General features: G+C 38.6%; 1 protein-coding gene across 4 annotated transcripts in view; it reads left to right on the top strand.

Moving 5' to 3' along the window:
* RSPRY1 (ring finger and SPRY domain containing 1) overlaps positions 1 to 20,510 on the top strand; it is a 63,337-nt gene extending 42,827 nt beyond the window's left edge. For all 4 annotated transcript variants that reach the window (XM_043980330.1, XM_043980328.1, XM_043980329.1 and 1 more), the window contains 5 exons: positions 8,732 to 8,843; positions 10,367 to 10,469; positions 14,199 to 14,351; positions 18,294 to 18,398; positions 19,657 to 20,510. In XM_043980330.1, the coding sequence (XP_043836265.1) occupies positions 8,732 to 8,843; positions 10,367 to 10,469; positions 14,199 to 14,351; positions 18,294 to 18,398; positions 19,657 to 19,753 (570 nt within the window). In that variant the 3' untranslated portion in view covers positions 19,754 to 20,510. The remainder of the gene's footprint in view (positions 1 to 8,731; positions 8,844 to 10,366; positions 10,470 to 14,198; positions 14,352 to 18,293; positions 18,399 to 19,656) is intronic.
* Positions 20,511 to 21,413: the final 903 nt, after the last annotated feature.

Below are 21,413 nucleotides of genomic sequence, written 5' to 3'. Positions count from 1 at the left end.
TCAGGAGGACCTGAATTCAAATCCAGCCTCATACACTTGACACTTACTAGCTGTTGTGACCTTGGGCAAGTCATTTAACCCTCATTGCCCCACAAAAAAAGAAAAAAAGAAAAAGAAAGGATAACCCTATTCCAAAGACTGGGAAATAATGTTATTAGCCATATTTTTAAAACATGCTTCAGGATTCTAAGGTAATTTCTTGTTGTCAGCTACAGAGTAACTTCATTGGGTATTCATAACTATGTCTCTATGTTTCCTCCCACCAATTAATGTGCCCATGGAGGGTATGAAATGGATGAATATGAGGATGGCAAAACCTACTTGTCTCCTTTTGGCAGAGAAGTGGCAAACTCTAGAGATGTAATGAGCCAGATGTTGGCAGACATGGCCAATGACTTGGTTTATTTTTTTAAATTTGTGTGTGTGTGTGTGTGTGTGTGTGTGTGTGTGTGTGTGTGTGTGTGTGTGTGTGTTTGGAGCAATGGGGGTTAAGTGACTTGCCCAGGGTCACACAGCTAGTATGTGTCAAGTGTCTGAGGCCAGATTTGAACTCAGGTACTCCTGAATCCAGGGCTGGTGCTTTATCCACTATGCCACCTAACTCTCCCTGGTTTATATTTTTTTAACAATATTTGTTTCAAGAGAGTTTCTATTCAGGGGGTCAGACTGAAAAATAACAGCAATGTGGTGGATTGGTGGGGGGTTTTTTAACCTAAGCAACAATTTTTTTTTCCAAATCTTTCTCCCTCCCCAATCCTCAAGACAGAAAGCTATATGATATGTTATATGTGTACAATCACATTAAACATATTTCTGCATTAGTCATGTTGTGAAAAAAGAATCAGAACAAAAGGGGAAAACCTCAAAAAAGAAAAAAACAAAAGTAGAAACAGTATGGTTCAATCTGCACTCAGAATCCACAATTCTTTTTTCTGGATGTGGAAAGCATTTTCCATCATGAGTTCTTTGGAATTGTCTTAGATGGTTGTATTGCTGAGAAAACTAAGCATCAGTTTTAAAAAATAAAACCACAGTTCCATTAAGCAATAGGACATTCAAAATATATCTTTAATGATCACTAGCCAAAATTCTAATTTGGTTTTTTTTTTTAGTAATTTTACCTAATACAAACAAGCTTCTTAGTTATCTATATATAGAAATAAAGGTGGCTGGGAAAAGGAGAGTATAGAAACATCTCTAAAATTACATAACTAACTGCATTATTTTCCATTTATTCACCTCAACTCATGAAAACTAAACTAATCTTGCTAGGATTTTTTTCATCTGTTATTTCAATATCTATAGTTACTGATTTTGAAATCACTGAACTCAAAGGGATTTTTAGAATAAATCTTTTCACATAACTACTTCACTTAGTTCTAAGTAAGGAGAGCTACAGTTAACATTATTGGAACTAACCCTCAAAAACAGAAATACTTTTTTCTTTTTTTTTTTTTTTTTAGTGAGGCAATTGGGGTTAAGTGACTTTCCCAGGGTCACACAGCTAGTAAGTGTTAAGTGTCTGAGGCCGGATTTGAACTCAGGTCCTCCTGACTCCAGGGCCAGTGCTCTATCCACTGCGCCACCTAGCCACCCCTACAATAAAGCTTTTGATTAGAATTTACCAGGAAAAATATCTTACATATTAAAGTGTATAGGCCTGGACTTTTATCTTGTTTAGGCAACCTTTAGGATTTTATTTTTCTTTCAAAGGGCCCCTGGTCAGTAAGTCATAGAATAATGGAAATTAAAGATAGAAAAGGTAGAATTTGTTATACTTGCCCTTGCCCCTCAAAGGCTGTCTTGGGGGCTGACAGTCATTTGGAAAAGGCCAGTGACCACGATCCTATAGATTGTATAGCCAGTGGAAAGGCTAGGCTGTTAATATTTTAGGCAAGCTGGTGAATTAGTTACAACCAGCAATGACTGGCCTTGATCCCATGTCCCTGCCTCCCTACCAAGCTCATCAGTATATCTTTCTTGGACAGACATAATGATAAAAAAATGAATTGGACTCAGAATTGAATAGAAGAGAATATACTGGATTGAGTTTGGGAAGTTATTTAGCCCTTTTAGTGATCTTAAGCTTTGGACATAAATCCATCTTTTTAACATGAATATTTTTCAGGAGATGCCATATGGCTACAAATCATGAAATGCCACAGTCTCTTAGGAATGAAAGTTACAAGTTACCCAAAGGGCAATGAAAAAATATAGCACATTACCCATGACAAATTGCATAATAAAATATATCATCAAAGAGGCTAAAAAAGATCATGTAGAAAGTATGAAGGAATGGTACCTATGTACATAAAGAGATCTAGGGGAAAGCCCTACCACACTGAATGGCTCTCCTGTGGAGAATTTATTAGAAAATATGAAGAAGACTCCTGGCATAAGAAGGTATGGGTGGACTGTAATCTGCATCATTGGAGGGATTACCCATGTCAGTGGAATTGTGCCTTCAAAGTATTGAAGTATTCAGTAAATTCCTCCTCTTTGACTGTCTGTGCTAATGAGAGAAGAGAAGCAAAAATAACCTGGATAATTGATACTTCTAGAATCTCTGATTTCATCAGTATCAGTCCTTCCTCCCCCAATGCAGATCACAATAACCTCTTTCCCTTAGAAAATTCGACACAACCTCCCCCCACCACCCAAAAAAAATTGTTTAAGCACCTACTGTTTGCAAAAAACTATATGCTAGGGGCAGCTAGGTGATACAGTGGATAAAGCACCAGCCCTGGATTCAGGAGGACCTGAGTTCAAATCCGGCCTCAGACACTTTACACTTACTAGCTGTGTGACCCTGGGCAAGTCACTTTAACCCCAATTGCCTCACCAAAAAAAAAAAAAAACCACCACTATATGCTAGGTGTCAGAGGATGCAAAAACCAAAATGAAATAGTCCCTTTCTCAAAAGATACATTATATAAGAAAAAACAGTTTGAGGAAAGAAAAATACAAACTTAGATTTCATATTAGGAGTTCACATCTGAGCAAAAAAAGGAAACAGTTGATGAGCATTTATTAATTTCTTACTATGTGCCAGGCATTGTGTTAAGTCCTGGGGCTACTGTTTTTTTGTTTTGTTTTTGTTTGTTTGTGTTTTGTGGATAAAGCACGGGCCCTGGATTCAGGAGGACCTGAGTTCAAATGCAGCCTTAGACACTTGACACTTACTAGCTGTGTGACCTTGGGCAAGTCACTTAACCCTCATTGCCCTGCCCAAAAAAAAAAAAAAAAAGAAAGAAAAGAAGAACTTAAAAATGCCAAACAGAGGAGTTTATGTTTAAAACTGGAGGTAATAGGGAACCGCTGGACCTCATTGAGCAGGGGGTGACATGGTCAGATGTGAGTTTTAGAAAAATTGCTTTGTCAGATGAATAGAAGATGGATTGGAATGGTGAAAGAATTGATGTAGGGAACCAATTGGTAAGGCTGTTACAAGAGTCTAGGCAAGAAGGGTAGCTAGGTGGTGCAGTGGATAGAGCACCAGCCCTGGATTCAGGAGGACCTGAATTCAAACCGGGCCTCAGACACTTAACACTTACTAGCTGTGTGACTCTGGGCAAGTCACTTAACCCCAGTTGCCTCACCAAAAAAAAAAAAAAAAAGAGTCTAGGCAAGAGGTGATAAGGGATTCAAAGAGGTAGACCCTTTCTTAGGATACCATTGATTTCAATATAGCCCCTGGATATAGGACACTTAAACCCCCAAATCAGGGGTGTCGTGACAAAGCTTTTGTTTTTAAAAATCTTTTAATCATTCCATAATATTAGCTGCCTGAGGATGGTATAGAAGGTGAAAAACTCAACAAATATAATGGTGATGACCTCAGTCTTGGACCTTCTTCCCAGTAAAATGGGTACCCTCATCAGAGGCCCAGAAAGAAAGGATATGTTCTCTAAGAGCTTGATTGTGGCTTCCTCATTAAGAGACCAAATGGACACTGTAGTACCATATCCTGAATAGGTACCAACTGCAATGAGGGCAGACCTCTTGTTCTCTAAGAGAAAAACCCAGTAATCAATTTGACACTCCAGCAGGTGACAAACAGCTTGGGATCATGCTGTATTGATCCAGTAAGAGGCCACTAAACCTGTGGATTTCCTTTTCAGTCTGTGGGAGGGCAAAGGCCAGTAGCTTATCATGGATCACATCTGGAATCAGCCACATTGCCCCCCATTCAGTGTTTTCCCCAAAACTTAATGGACCAGGCCCCTGAATTCTCTTAAGGTTGATCTCTTACCCCTTCTCTCTCATATGAGCCACTGTCCAACATAGAATCTCTTCCATGTGGTCTTTATTATTCATTTAGTAATAGATGTCATTTTCCTTAGGAAGTGGGGCCTTTCTTAGATCTCTGCCCGCCAAAATATGACAATATGAAAGAGAATTCAAATAACCCTGAGGAATCTTCCTAGATTGGAGGAGAAGGCACTGACAAGATCAGTGATTCCATACCTTGTACCATTTGGTCATCATGTTGACAAGGTCAGAAATGGCCACAGCAATTGGCATTACAATTTTATTCAGCCCCCAGTAATCTGTTGTCAGTCACATACCAACTGCCTTCTTCAACCACACAGGGTCATTATAAGGAGAGCTTGTTTAACTAGATCTCCAACTTTCTTCACCTCCATTAATAGGAAGGAAATATCTTTCACCTTACCCCCTCACTTCATTTATTATTTAATTTTAACTATGTGGATGGTTCAAACAATTTCAAGAGCTTCCATTTAGCCCTACCTACCATAAGAAGCATGTCTACAGTAAGACCCTTTCCCACAATCAAAAGCTATGACTGAGAGCCAAAGAGGGGATCTGCCATCCACCTCCACCTAAACAAGGATGCTCCTTACTGCTCTGCCCTCCCCCTCTTGGAAACTGAGCTATCTCTATGGATCCATTGAGAGTCCCTTGATATAATAGTAATTTGGCTGCCGTTTTACAGTAGCCCCTTATATACTTGACTTCCTACCCACAAGTGCTGCAATTAAAACAGCCTGAACCGGGGAAGACCTCAGCCCTCACCCTAGAACAGGAGTTCTACAAGTCCATGGATAGATTTCAAGAGGTCCATGATGAAGTTGATGGGGGAAAAAATTACATCTTTATTTTCACTAACTTCTCACTGAAATTTAGTACTTCTTTCAGTTACAATTTGGAGGCAACAAACATTCTGAGAAGGGATTTATAGGCTTCACCAGACTGCCAATGACACTGGAAAAGTTAAGGACCCTTGCCCTAGTGGGACTTATTCCAACAGCCCCTCAAACTCGAGTAAAGGATTATGCTGCTGCTGTTATTGTTTGTCCATTGTTCTTGAAAAGGACCATGACACTGAAGTGATGTCATGACTTGCAGTGAATTGGATGGATTTAAGTAAGGGAGGGCTGTGCAAAGTCAGCAACCTTATTCTCTTCTCCAGAACCATCTGGGTCCAGTGGCAAGATATGTACCAGAAAGACTGGAGATGGTCCCAAATGTTTAAGGCAATTGGGGTTAAGTGACTTGTCCAGGGTCACGCAGCTAGTAAGTGTCTGAAGTCAGATTTGGACTCAGGTTTTCCCAGCTTCAGGGCCAGTGCTCTATCTACTGTACTACTTAATTGCCCCATAAAGGACTATATACTCATTAACTAAAGGATCAACTTTGGGAAGAGAGGAAAGCAAAGTTAAATCAGGGATAATGGGCTCAGAAAATGATAAAAGGTAGAGAGATTGAACATCAAAGTAAAATTATGGGAGACTCAGAAAATACCGAGCTTTGTATTAGACATATTGATTTTGTGATGCTGATGAAGTATCCTAAACTGTCCAGCAAGCAGTTGATGATGCAGAACTGGAATTCATTAGAGAGATTAGAGCTAGAAATATAGAGTTGAGAGTTATCTGTGACAAGATGGCAGTCAAACTCAGGAATAGATGACATCACCAAAAGAGGATATTAATAGAGAACAGAACACAGGACAGAGCACTGGGGACAACCATACTTCAAAACCAGGAAAAGGGTGATGATCTAATAAAGAAAACTAAACAGGAGTGATCAAAACAGAAGGGCCAGGACAGGTGTCAGGAAGAAAAAAAAAAAGCAAAGAGAGACTGCACAGGAAGGAAATAGCTAATAGAGTCATATGCCTCAGAAATATGGAGAAAGTTGAAGACCGAAAAGGGGGGTATCAGATTGAACAGTTATGGGATTGTTGATAGCTCTGAAGACAGTTCAGTCGAGTGGTAGGGTCGGAAACCAAGAAGTTGAGAAGTAATTGAAAAGTAAAGAAATGGAAACAGTTGAGTATATGTGACCTTCATGACTATAAAAAGAGGAAGAGGGGGACAATAACTTGATTGTATATAAGGGTCAAGTAGATTTTTTTTCAAGAATGGGGAAGACCAGAGCATCTATATAGACATCAAGGAAAGTATCAATAGAGAAATTGAAGATGAGAGATAAGGACAATGATAGAAGATGCAAATCCTGAAGGAAACAAGTAAGGATGTAATCAAGAGTACAACTAGAAGTGATAGCTTCGGTTGACTTTACCATCCCCTCAAACTATTAGCCTATAACTTTTCTCTTTTATACCTGTCATCATAGGAAAAACTCGTGTGCATTCATTGCTTCTACTTTCTCATTTCCCACTCCTCAGCCCTTTGAAATCTTGCTTCTGCTCCTACTAATTGACCCCAACATAGTTGTGACATTTTAGTCCTCTTTGAATACAAAGGATAATAATCAACCAACCAGTGGACTCATACTGCCCTCTCTAAGGTTACCAATGAACTCTTTATTGCTAAAATCAACAATTTTTTCTCAGTCCTCATCCTTCTTGACCTTTCTGCAACCTTTGACATTGTTGACCACCCCCTCTTTCCATAGTTCCCTCTTCCTTTGTGGATTTTTGTAACTTGTCATGATTCTCCTACCTGTCTACAAATCTTTCTCAGTCTTTTTTATGGTGGTGGGGCTTTGTTTTTTGTTTTTTTTAGCGTGGCAATTCGGGTTAAGTGACTTGCCCAGGGTCACACAGCTATTAAGTGTCAACTGTCTGAGGTCAGATTTGAACTCAAGTCCTCCTGAATCCAGGGCCAGTGCTTTATCCATTGGGCCACCTAGCTGCCCCTCTCAGTCTTTTTTACAGGATCTTCCTTCACCTTTGCCTTAGCCTCTACACTTGGGTGTACCTAAGAGTTCTGACCTAGGCCTTTGCTTTTTCTATAAATTTCTCAATATCATCATCCCCTGTGTATTCAACTCTCATCTTTGTGAAGCTTATTTCCCTCTACTTAGGTCCAGTCCCTCATCTCCATCTGCTTTCTGGAGATTTTTACATGGATACCCATCGGTATCCCAAACTCAGTATGTTCAAAATTGAATTCATTTATCTTTCCCACAAAACTCACCTCTCTTCCTAACTTCCTTGTTTCTGTTGAAGGTACCGCCATTCTTTCACCTGACTGAGCTCACAACATAGGAGCATCCTCAGCTTTTCACTTTCACTCCTCCCATAGCTACTCAGTTGTCAAGTCTTGTGAGAGAGGCTGTGGAGGCAGAAATCAACATTAATCTCCATTCATACCACAAGCCCCCTAATTCAGGCCTTCATTACCTATGATCTAGACAGTTTCAATAGCCCTCTAATTGCTCTCCTTGTATACAGCCTTTCACTGCTACCATAGCAGTGTTCACAAAGCATGGGTCTGCCCATCTCACTCCCTCAAACAAGAAGTTTTCCTGACTTCCTGTTGCTTCTAGTCTAACATTGCTTCTGTTTGGCATTTGAAGCCCTTCACCATCTGGTCCTAACCTGTCTTTCTAAGTTCATTACCCATTATTCTCACTCACAATCACTATATTCCAGGTAATCTGGTATATTTGCTATTCTTTACACATGTCATGCTTCCTCTTGCTTCTGTCCCAGCACAGGTTGTACCCCCATTCCTGAAATGTTGTCACTCTTCAACTCTGTCTCTTGGAGTCTACAAAATTGGTTAATTAATTCCTTAATACATACATGCCCATGACATCTTCTCTTCCTATTACCTACTTATCTTCAAACACTTAATTGTTCTTATAAGAATACTGATGGGGCGGGGGGGGGGGGGGGGGGGGGGGGGAAGGGGGGTGGCAGCAGCTAGGTGGCACAGTGGATAAAACACCAGCCCAGGATTCAGGAGGACCTGTGTTCAAATCCGGTCTCAGACACTTGACACTTACTAGCTGTGTGACCCTGGGCAAGTCACTTAACCCTCATTGCCCCATGGCGCCCCCCCCCCCAATTTTTTTTTTAAATAAAAATATTTTTTAAATGTTTAAAAAAAGAATACTGACAGGGGAAAAGAAATTATATTCAATTCAGACAATGTCACTACTCTTGAGGACCACTAGTGGAAAGTTTTTGTAGAAGAGGTTCAAAAGACATATCAAACCCTGTTGTTACAAATCCCACAACAAAAATGCTATTAAAGACACTATTTCACACCCCATACTACTGATCTGACTTGACACAGCCTGTGACAAAATTCTAGCACAAGAATTTTTTTTGGAGTTCTCTGTGAGATTTTTGAGGAGTGCTGTCTAAAAGAAGGTTTCTTCCACTATTTATGAATATCGATTATCCACTTCTACTAAAGGGGAATGGGAAGAGAAATGGATATTGATTACAAAGAGTACTCAACAACTTTAACCAAGCATGTGAAGTCTTGCAATTTTCCCTTCTCTACAGGAAGGCTATGGTATTGGAGATGATGAGTATTCTTGTGCATATGATGGCTGCCGGCAGCTGATTTGGTATAATGCCAGAAGTAAACCACATTCACATCCCTGTTGGAAAGAAGGTATTCACTTACCTTTGGACTTTGGGCCCTGGCTAAAATTGTCATTTACTGCTAAGTCTCTAATGCTTTGGGGTGTAAGTTATGAAGAATAAAAGGGGAAAAGTAATGGTATTCCAATTTCACATATTACAACAAATTGGTTTTATCTGATCTGGTAAATCTTAGACTTTTAAGAATTTTCCTTCTGGGGCAGCTAGGTGGCGCAGTGGATAGAGCACCGGCCCTGGAGTCAGGAGTACCTGGGTTCAAATCCGGCCTCAGACACTTAACACTTACTAGCTGTGTGACCCTGGGCAAGTCACTTAACCCCAATTGCCTCACTAAAAAAAAAAAAAAAGAATTTTCCTTCTCATAAAATTGCATTTTCTCAAGCACTTGAATAACAGGTATGTTGAATATTACATTAAATTAAACTGTACTGACATTTCAACTGTTCCTGAAGTTTGTTTGAATTCTAGTTTCCATCATAGTCATATTTTGAACAAAAGCAGTTGTATATGGGGCAGCTAGGTGGCACAGTGGATAAAGCACCAGCCCTGGATTCAAGAGGACCTGAATTCAAATCTGGCCTCAGACACTTGACACTTACTAGGTGTATGACCTTAGTGACTTAACCCTCACTGCCCCACCCAAAAAAAAAAAAAGGTAGTTGTATAAACTTGGCCATTGTGAATACTGAAATTATGGTTCCATTAAAAATCAGGATGTGTGAAATTAAAATGACCAAAGGCCCCTTACTTAATTACATTCTTGGCTCAGCATAAGACAGCCACACAGGTATCAACTTAGAAATATTTGATATGATTGTTCAGTAAAGTAACAGCCAATAGTAGTTAGGAACAAGTAGATCATTAGTGGAAAAAGTAGACCATTAGTGAATCAGGACTTCATTTTTTATGAAAAATACTTATTACCTGCATCTTGATTCTACCTGTATTTTCTTAGGCCCTGGACTGATAGACCCATGCTGGCATTTACCAGCATGTAGCACATTTGGAAATAAAAGCATTTAAGTTAGGCCCCCATTGTTGGAATAACAGATTGATAGTAGAGTAATAAAGATATCATGAATCTCCTTCAGAGCAGGGATTATTTATTTTTTGCCTTTGTATCCCTAACACCTCCTTGGGAAATGCTTCATAAATGCTTCCTGATCAATTGACCGGACTGATCGATAGATTAGACTGATTGATTAAATACAGGTAGCCAACTAGATTCTTCCTCATTAGCCGGGGGAGCTCATGAGATGGCAGGCAGGCTCTGCTAAACCTCAAACTGAGGCCCCTTTGTGTTGGCAAAATCAGCTGGCCTGGAGAAAGCAAAGGATCTTTAGGTGTTGGAAGACAATGGAAAATAAGTTTAGATGGATGAGTTAGTGCTTGATTGCAGAGGAACTTGAATGCTAGATTGAAAAGACAGTTTTCAGCCCAACTGCAACTGGAAACCTGATTCTATACTCTGATATACTCAGATATTAAAACACTTGAATTTTAAATCTTAATATGTTTATTTTTATTTTCTAGGAGATACAATAGGATTTCTTCTAGACTTGCAAGAAAAGCAAATGATCTTCTGCTTAAATGGCAACCAGCTTCCTTCTGAGAAGCAAGTCTTTACATCTGCTGTGTAAGTATCTGTTCCCATTTGGAATTGTGGGCCTAAATAAAGCAAGATACAAAAAATATGAATTTGTATTATCCCTTTCTATGTTGTTAACACAGTTACTGTGTTAACAAATTGGAGTATCTTTGGTGCCCCTTCAATTAATGCTTGGACTGAAATTTTCCATAAGTTGAAAATAAGAAATATATAACAATATGATTAAGTTAAAAAGAAAGTAATAGAATAGGAAAAACTAAGGCGCATATTACAAATAAAACTTGACATCTAAACTATAAAAGGAGCTATCAAAAAGTCAGCCTGGACTACAGGCTACAATGAGTAAACAGTCAAAGTGTATGAACAGACATTTTTTTAAAAGAGGAAACAGATTATTAATAATCTCTTGGAGAAAAGATTTGTAAAACTCTCAGACCCATCAAATTGGAATTTGGATTTTTTCTTTTAAAAAAAAGGGTTTCATTCTGAACCTAAATTTCAAATAAAATGGGCATTCCTATATATCAGAATAGAAAATGGATTGTTACAAGTCTTTTATTAAATACAGCTTGCTTTCTTTTAAACTATATGATAAATTCATCAGTTAATTTTCAAAGATGATCTGTTTGTCTGGGATTCTTTCTAATCTTCTGTTCATTAAAAAAAATGTTTCAATGATCCTCCTTTCTTCTTCCTTTTTTTAGCTACCCTATTCCTTACCTCTCCTCTCCCTCCCTATGCCCACTGGAAAAATAAAAATAAAACCCTTGTAACAAATATTATGCATAGTTAAGCAAAACAAATTCTCACATTGGCTGTAAGTGAAAATAATGAAAAAGGAAAGAATGAAAAAAAATCTGCATCTTTAAATCCAAAGATGGGTAAGGGTACTAGAAAGAGAACCTGCTTTATCATTACTCCTCTAGAATTGTGGTTGGTTATTGCATTGATCAGAGCTCTTAAAGCTTTCAGAGTTGCTCCTCTTTATAAATACCCATGAAAAGCAATGAAACTCAGTGCTGATGGGGTTTTAGGGCATTTGGTCATTGCAAACTTGTAAAATCTTTTTAGGAAGCAATCCAGCCAAACACTGTAAAATTTTCTAAAAATAATACACTCTTTGACCCAATAATTCTATTGTTGGGATTAGACTCTGAAAATATTATTTTTGTTTAAAGAAGCTATCTATTCAAAGATAGGGGAAAAAATGGAACCAATCAAAATACAATAGTATATTATAATGCAATTAGGACTGACAAGAATGAGGAATACAAAGAAATTTGGAAAAACTTTTATGAAAGAATGCAGAGTGGGGAGAAAAAAAGGACCAGAAGACTAGAAATCATACTATGACTGTATAAGGAAGAAGAAAATTGAATGAGAGTGAACAAAGAATATCGATGAGGATAGAGCAGGAGTTCTTGACCTATGGTCCATGGACTTGTTATATTAATACTTTGATGACTGTGGGCAGCTAGGTGGCATAGTGGATAGAACACCGGCCCTGGAGTCAGGAGGACCTGAGTTCAAATCTGGCCTCAGACACTTGACACTTACTAGCTATATGACCCTAGGCAAGTCACTTAACCCCAATTGCCTCACCCCCCCAAAGAAAAATTGGGGAAAAAAATTGATAATTGCACCAGCATTTCCTTTGTAATCCTGTGTATTTTATACATTTTAAAACATTGTTGTGAGAAGGGGTCCCTTTTTTCAGTCATGTCCAATTCTTTGTGATACTATTTGGGGTTTCCTTTGGCAAAGATACTGGAGTGGTTTTCTACTTCCTTCTCCAGATCATTTTACAGATGAGGAAACTGAGGCAAACAGGGTTAAGTGACTTGCCCAGGATCACATAGCTAGTAAGTGTTTGAACTTAGGAAGATTCGATTCCAGGCCCAGCACTCTGTCTACTACACCACCTAGCTGCCCAAAGGGATCCATAGACTTCACTAAACTGCCAAAGGAATCTATGACACAAAAAAAGTCAAGAACCTCTGACTGAGGGAATGACTGAAAAATTGTTATGGATAAGACGATGTAGATACAAAGATGAAAAATGATAGTCCTTACCCTCAAGGAACTTATGCAAGGAATTACAACATGTATGCAAATACTAATAGTTTCATAGGAGAAAAAAGATATGCAAAATGATAAAGGAAAATTTGAAGGTGGAGAAATCACTTTCTTCTGGGCAGTCAAGAAAGGTTTCATGGAATTGGACAGCATCTATGTCAAACCTTCAAGGGAGAGAAGAATTTCAGCAAGTGGAAATCAGGGCATACATTCCAGAATGGAATGAGGGTATGGTCTATGGAAATGTAGAGGCAGAAGACAGGACACGATCAGAGAAGAGTTGATAATGCTGTTTAAGTGTAAAGGAAAATATTAAAGGAAATAATGTGAAAATGCTGGAAATGTAGGCTGGAGCTAGATTATCAAGAACCTTGAATGCTAGTTTGTGTTTTGTCCACTAGACAGTGGAGAATTCCTTCAGTGTGTGGAATAAGAAAGTGCCAGTTCAGGCAGCTAGATGGCACAGTGGATAGAGCACCGGCCCTGGAGTCAGGAGTACCTGAGTTCAAATCCGGCCTCAGACACTTAACACTTACTAGCTGTGTGACCCTGGGCAAGTCACTTAACCCCAATTGCCTCACTTAAAAAAAAAAGTGCCAGTTCAGGTCTTTGCATGAGGGCACCTATGTTGATGGCTCTGTGAAAGATGGACTTTGGGGCAGCTAGGTGGTGCAGTGGATAAAGCACTGGCCTTGGATTCAGGAGGACCTGAGTTCAAATCCAGCCTCAGACACTTGACACTTACTAGCTGTGTGACCCTGGGCAAGTCACTTGACCCCCATTGCCCCACAAAAACAAAAACAACAAAAAAAAGAAAGATGGACTTTGTTGCCCATCAATTGGGGAATGGCTGAACAAGCTGTGGTATATGAATGTAATGGAATACTATTGTGCTGTAAGAAACGATGAGCAGGCAGATTTCAGAGAAACCTGGAAGGACTTGCACGAACTGATGATGAGTGAGATGAGCAGAACCAGGAGAACATTGTACACAGTATCAACAACATTATACGTTGATCAACTGTGATAGACTTGATTCTTCTCAGCAATACAATGGTCCAAGATAGTTCCAAAGCGCTCATGATGGAAAATGCTCTCCAAATCCAAAAAAAAAAAACAACTGTTGAATCTGGATGCAGACTGAACCATACTATTTCTCTTGGTTTTTTTTGTTGTTTTGTTGTTTTGTTGCCTTTTTGCTCTGATTCTTCTCTCATAACATGACTAAAGCAGAAATTTGTTTAATGTGATTGTACATATACTATATCAGATTACTTGCTGTCTTGGGGAGGGAAGGAGAAAAATTTGAAACTAGAAATCTTATTAAAAAAATGTTGAAAACTATCTCTAAATGTAACTGGAAAATAATAAAATATTTATATGGGAAAAAAAAAGAAAGAAAGAAAGATGGACTTTGAAAAGAAGAGACCAGAGACAGGGAAACCAATCATAAAGCTCTTACAGTAGCCATGGGGAGCTGGGAAAGGCCTGTAAGAGAGTGCAAAGGCCGAGACAGTGTGAGGGAAGAGGAGGCTTTATGGTCAAGTTTAGTAGGCAAAACCATCCCAGGCTTCCCTGCCAGGGCAGAAGATATCCTAGGCCACTAGGATTGACTTTTTGAAACTTAAAATTTGCCATGGAACCCAGTTTTTAACTTCACATATATTTTTTAATTTGCAGATCAGGTTTTTTTGCTGCAGCAAGTTTCATGTCATATCAACAGTGTGAGTTCAACTTTGGGGCAAAACCATTCAAATACCCTCCTCCTATCAAATTTAGCACTTTCAATGACTATGCCTTCTTATCAGCAGAAGAAAAGATCATTTTGCCAAGGTAAGGGATGTGCCCAGTGTTTCCTAGACTGGGTACTCTGTGTGTACGCCTGTGTGTTATGTGTGTATTTAGCCTTCTTCAAATTTGCAGACACAGAATCACAGAATTGGAGAATTGGAAAGGATCTCAACAATCTAGTCCAACCCCATACACAAAAGAATCCCCACTATATCACACTGGACAAGCTTAACAGGCATCTATTTAAAGACTTTCAAGGAAGAAGAACAAACCACTTCTTGAGTCACCACATTCCACTTTTGACTAGCTCTCATTCTTAGGAATTTTTTCTTAAATCTCCTCACATGGCTTTTTCTAGTTCTCCCCTCTGGAACCAAACAGAAAAATGTATTCTTTCCTCCACATAATAACCCTTCAAATTATAGAGACAGCTAGCATATTTCCCCTGACTCTTCAGGCTAAGCATGCCCAGTTCTTTCTTGTAATCTTCATATGACATGAACTTAAGGCCTTCATCATCCTGGTTGTCCTCTTCTGGACATTCCATTCTTTTTTTTTTTTTTTTTGGTGAGGCAATTGGGGTTAAGTGACTTGGACATTCCATTATTCCATTCTATGAATGCCTTTCTTAAAATGTGGCACCTAAGTTGGAGAAAGATGGCTACATTAACATACTTTTGGTGCAGCTATGAGAATTTGTCCAGCCATTCTCAAGCAATTTGGTCTTATTCTGAAAAACAACCTTCAGCCCAAAGATCTCACTCTCAGATATATTCCCCAAGGAGGTCAATGACAAAAAGAAACATCCCCAAAACAAAAAAATATTTATAATAGCATTTCCCATAGGAACAAAAAACTGGAGATAGGAGATGCTTATCAATTGGGGAATGGCTAAACAAGCTGTAGTACATGAATGTAATAGAATATTACTGTTCTGTAAGAAACAATAAATTTAGACAAGCAGAGAAAGACTTTAGTGGACTGATACAAAGTGAAGAAAGCAGAACCACAAAAACAGTATACACAATGACTTCAACAATATAAGTGAAAAGTACCATAACAACACAGTTCAAACAGAATGCTGTGAAATTATAATGACTAAACTTGTTCCTTTGAATAAATAAGAGACAATAGCCTCTCTCTCTTCTTTGCAGAGGTGGGACAGTATGAGTGTGAAGCATTACAGATAATGTCAAAAACTTTTTGATATGTTGGTTAGTTTTGCTAAACTGTTTTTTCTTCTTCTTTGCTTTGTTATAATGGATAACTTTTGGCAGGACAAGGGAGGAGGAGGAGGAATACATTAGGAAATATAAGTGATACAAAAAATATCACTGTCAATACAAATTTATTATAAAAAATAAACAAAAAAAAAACTCCTGGTGCCCAAGCTGAACAAAATATTCCAAATGAGGTCCAGCAAGGACAGAGAATAGTAAAACTATCATCTCCTTATTATTCAGGGCTATTTAACTTCTATATCATGCTACTGACTGATATTGAACTTGTAATCCAATAAAAACCTCCATATCTTTTTTCCATAAAAACTTTTTTCTGACCATGCCTCCTCCATTTTGTGCTTGTGAATTTGATTTGTTTTTCACTCAAGTGTAAGGTTTTACTTTTATCTCTATTGCATTTAATTTTATTAGATTCAGTCCCATGCTCTAGCTTGTTGAGATCGTTTGGGATCCTGTCAACCAGTGTGTTAGCTTTCCCTCACAGCGAAGTGGCATCTGCAGATTTGATGAGCTTGCCATTTATGCCTTTAAGTAGCTTGAGTGGCATAGGAAAAATGCCAGCAATATTCAGCAATTGCTAAGACAATGACTACCCTCTCAGCACAGCTTTCATAGCTGTTAATTTGACGAGAACTGATTGGCATTAATTGTCTCACAACAGCTGAATTCTTTTCCTTGAGAAATGAACATGGCTTCCACAAGCTGGTGAAAGAATCCAACTGATTTGAGTAATTACTTCTAGTTTAAGGCCATTTCACTGTGTAAAATGCAGCTTTCTATTTTAAAGGGAAAGACTACCTTAGACCTATGTCATTAAGAATATTCCTGTACAATGGAATACTATTGTGCTGTAAGAAACGATGAGCAGGAGGAGTTCAGAGAAGCCTGGAGGGTCTTGCGTGGGCTGATGATGAGTCAGATGAGCAGAACCAGAAGAACTTTGTACACAGTATCATCAACATTGAGTGTTGATCTACTGTGATGGACTAGATTCTTCTCACCAATGCAGTGGTACAGAAGAGTTCCAGGGAACTCATGATAGAAGAGGATCTCCAAATCCAGGGGAAAAAAAGAACTGTGGAGTATAGATGCTGAATGAACCATACTATTTCTTTTGTTTTTGGTGCTGTTGGGTTTTTTTCTATTTTGAGGTTTTTCATCATTGCTCTGATTTTTTCTCTTATAACAGGACTAATGCAGAAATAGGATTAATGTTATTATGTGTGTATATATATATGTGTGTGTATAGATATATATATACATATAACCTATATCAGATTACCTGCTGTCTAGGGGAGGGGGGCAGGGAGGGAGAAAAATCTGAAATTGTAAAGCTTGTATAAACAAAAGTTGAGAACTATCTTTACATGTAATGGAAAAAATAAAATACCTTATATGTAAAAAAAATTTTAATTTAATTTAATTAAATTTTAAAAAAAGGAATATTCCTGGGGGGGCAGCTAGGTGGTGCAGTGGATAAAGCATCGGCCTTGGATTCAGGAGTACCTGAATTCAAATCTAGCCTCAGACACTTAACACTTACTAGCTGTGTGACCCTGGGCAAGTCACTTAACCCCAATTGCCTCACTTAAAAAAAAAAAGAAGAATATTCCTGGGGTTGGGGCAGCTAAGTGGCACAGTAGATAGAGCACCGGCCCTGGAGTCAAGAGGACCTGAGTTCAAATCCGGCCTCAGACACTTGACAATTTACTAGCTGTGTGACCCTGGGCAAGTCACTTAACCCCAATGCCTTACCAAAAAAACCAAAACAAACAAACAAACAAAAAAAGAATATTCCTGGAAGGGGACAGCTATGTGGCACAGTTGATAAAGCACTGGCCCTTGATTCAGGAGGACCTGAGTTCAAATCCGGCCTCAGACACTTGATACTTACTAGCTGTGTGACCCTGGGCAAGTCACTTTACGCCAATTGCCTCACCAAAAAAAAAAAAAAAAGAATTGTTCTTCCCTAACCACAATATTGTTCATTTCTCACTGTTTTCCTTCCTTATTCTCTTTATTCAAGTTTTAGTCAGCCTCCTAGAAGTAGTCTTTGTTCTCCTTCACTCTACACTTCCCATTTCATTTCATTTGATTTGATATCAGCCTGTCTTTGCCACATCATCATTTTAGTTTTTAATCCATTGCAGTATTGGTTTGTTTGTAACCCTGGAAGAGGTTGCCATCTAGCACCAAACCAGCACTGGAGTCTGCCCAGAATTCTCTTTGACAGGAGCACCAAGGACCATGTTAGGGCTGAGCAGAGTTACTCCAACTTAATGTCATCTTTATGGTTAGGAATGTATTCCAAACAATTCTAATTTTCCTTAAGAGCCTACACGACCACAAAACAAACAAACAAAACAAAAAAAGAGCCTACGTGAGTACATCTATCGTCCATAATTTTTAAGCTATATTTTCACCCTGTATTCTACCTAGATTTAATGAATTCCAGAAGTTTATTACACACTGTATAGACCAAGATTGCCTTTTACTTGTCCTAAATTTCCTTCTTTCCAGCTTCAAGTTATTGGCAAAAAGGCTGGAGAGACATATTTCTAGTTTCCTCCAAACAGTCCATCATCCACCTTGGCCAATTTTTTGGCCAGGCTAAATTTTCAGCACAATTTTGCCAATCAGCTTTTCTATTTATTGACGTTATTGAATGTTTCCAGTATGCTGCTATTCCACATAAATTGTGTATCCTGTTTAATTTCAAATGTGCCCTTCATTTTGCTTTCAGGCACAGGCGTCTTGCTCTGTTGAAGCAAGTTAGCATCAGAGAAAACTGCTGTTCACTTTGTTGTGATGAAGTAGCAGACACAGAACTCAAGCCATGTGGACACAGGTATGACTAATTGTTGGAAGTCTTTTTTTTCTGAGTCTAGCAGACAGAAGTTTCAGTTCATTTCCTTTATGACTATTAAGAACAATGTTCCCATAACCACTTTCCAGTTTGCTCTACTTCCTGTAAGGAAAGTGCAGGACTAATAACATAGGAAGATGACAGTACAATTTAGAAGGAAAGTGACACTTAGGAGCTGTGTGATAACAGGCAAGTCACCTCTCTGAACCTCAGCTTCATCTGTAAAATGGGGATAGTAGAATTCAGACCTATCATTCAGGGTGGCTCTAAGGAATGGACTTAATAAACTCTAAAGCTCTTCATAGATGTGACTTGTGAATACAGTGGTACCAAACAGTTCCCTGGCATCTTCCTGGATCCCTGAAATTATATTTTAAAATAGATAGTTCATCCTAATTAACAGAATTTCCAGTTTTGCAAGATGAAAGGGAAAGAGAAAAATGTGATTGCTGTTTCTCAAAGTATTTTCCAGTTGACCACATTGCCCTGTCAAGGGCAGCCTTGAACTTGAGGACCAAAGGCCCTTAGAAAGAGCCATAGTAATAAATGTTACTGGAGAAAAGAAAGAGGTGTAGGAAGGTATACGCACTGGGAGGAGCAGTGTCTGTTTCCTCATCTGCAAAATATGGAGACAGTAATCATTTTCTCTCACACACACACACACACACACACGTACCTTACTGGAAAATGAGGAATAAAGTGTCATGCAAGCTGTTCTGCACTGTGGAAATTTGAGCTTTTGTTATCATTAGAAGACAGGAGAGAGGGGCAGCTAGGTATCACAGTGGATAAAGCACCGGCCCTGGATTCAGGAGTACCTGAGTCCAAATCCAGCCTCAGACACTTGACACTTACTAGCTGTGTGACCCTGGGCAAGTCACTTAACCCTCATTGCCCTGCAAAAAAAAAAAGAAGAAGAAGAAGAAGACAGGAAAACTGAGGCACTCATATAGCTGGGGGTTCTCCTTTAAGGCCTGGAATTGAGATTGACTTAGCAAAGATTCCTCTGCTGGGTATTTTAGCTACTGCACAAAAGTGGAGACGTCACTGAAGGGATGGCTGCTGTCCATTGTGGTCTCTGTAAAGTTGAATTCAGTTCCTCAGGGCTCTCTGGTCACATTATGTATCCCTATAAGGAGTAAGCCCTAGGTGGGATTAGTGAATATGATCAGGCCCTCCCTAATGCTTTGAATACAATAATATGAACATAATCTTAACTGGTATTTCTTTCTTTCTTCAGTGACCTGTGCATGGATTGTGCCTTGCAACTGGAGACTTGCCCATTGTGTCGACAAGAAATAGTGTCTAGGGTCAGACAGATTTCTCACATTTCATGACACATGTGGAGAAGCAACATGGACTTATTTTTAATTAATTCCAGCCAATGTCTGAAAAGGAAAAACATCTCTAACCAGTTGTGCGCACATTGAAATTATAGCCATGGCCAGATTTTACGCTAAACAGTAGTTTGTCTAAGACAAAATCCTTTAGAACCTAACCCAGGATGCCAGCACTGGGAAAGTCCTTTTATGAACAAGGAGAGCTGAACGCTATGGCTGAGTCTTGGGTCCCTCTGAGAAAGACACCAGGAGACACTGCCCGCATGAGTGCCGAAATTGAATTTGCACTGGAATCCTACATGTTCAGTACATTCAGTTGTTTAAAACAGGATGTTTTGTCTCATACTCGAAAGTCTTTATTTTGGCTGAAGCCATTATGGAGAAGTAGTCTGCCAGTGTTTCTTGGTTAAGTGTAACTTCCTGCTGGTCAGAGACTGTGTTAACATTGAACTGCAAGACTTGAATCCCTAAAACTAAAAATAAACACGTCTTACTACAAGCTACATGAAGGACCCCGAAAGAAGGTGCATAGACTGTAAAAAAAAAAAAAATCCAAATTTTTGATATCTCAGTGATTCCAAAGAACATTCTAATTTTTTTTTAACACAGAAAATTGGTGGTATTTTCACATTCATAGTGTTTTCTATCCAATTTCAGTACCCGCATTTTGTGAAAGAAATAATATGTTTCACCAGTGCAGGAGGAATTCTTACATTATTACAATGCTGGACCTGGAGAAAATTTACTATTTAGGGTATTTAATTTTTTTTTTAAGGTACCATCAATCAGGTTTTTTTGTTTTGGTTTTCTTGTTTTTTTGTTTTTTATTTTTTTTTAATCAGTATTGTTTTTGAAAGTAATGTACATTTGAAACTTTTGAACTAATAGTCTCAAAAGATCTGGAGGAAAATTCTGAAAAAACGTATTAATATGTTTTTAAATAAATACATGTTATTTGAAAAGTAAATTCAATCATGGATTTGCTGACTATGTCTTCATCAAAAGTACAAGTCCCTCTCTGGGTCTCTGGTGAAGAATCTTCAAGAGTTTGTTTTGTTTTTTCTCCCAGAAAATTGGAAGGTAGAATTGTAAATTCACAGTACTTATTTTATAAAGGTGTACCTCAGCAGTTGCCTTTTTAATTTATGCAACTACTTACTGAGTTTATACTTGAACAGTAAAGGTGTCTTCTGAGCTTTACAGTGTCTTAAATTGGATGCAGTATTTCTTTTTTCCCTCTCATTTCCACCCCTTCTAGATTATAAAATGTCAGTAACCTGAAGCCTGTGCTATCACAGAGCTTCACTTCTCCTGTAAATTGGGATGATGGGTTTTTCCCATGCTTTCAGTCTTCCATAAACTCTAAATTTTCATGTTCTTTCCCCTAGCTTGTGGTGAATATGATCATTTGTATTAAATAAATAAAGTATTTGTTGCCTTTTTTTTTCTGCAGACAAAAGGTCTGACAGCCTTTACTGGCACATTGCTGCTAAGATTGAGATGTGAGGCTGTCATCCTTTCTTTTTTTTTGGAGGTGGGAGACAAAGGGAGGAAGGTGCTAATAATGGCTGCTTTCCAAGACCTTATAAATCCTTGCAAAGGGGAAAGGGAGAGAGCGGGATGATGCAAGGATGATGAGCAATGTTAGTAGCTGAGG

Source organism: Dromiciops gliroides, chromosome 2 (genome assembly GCF_019393635.1).
Source record: "Dromiciops gliroides isolate mDroGli1 chromosome 2, mDroGli1.pri, whole genome shotgun sequence".
NCBI lineage: Eukaryota > Metazoa > Chordata > Mammalia > Microbiotheria > Microbiotheriidae > Dromiciops > Dromiciops gliroides.
Note: the sequence above shows the minus strand (reverse complement) of the source record. Positions and strands in the feature narration are given on the sequence as shown.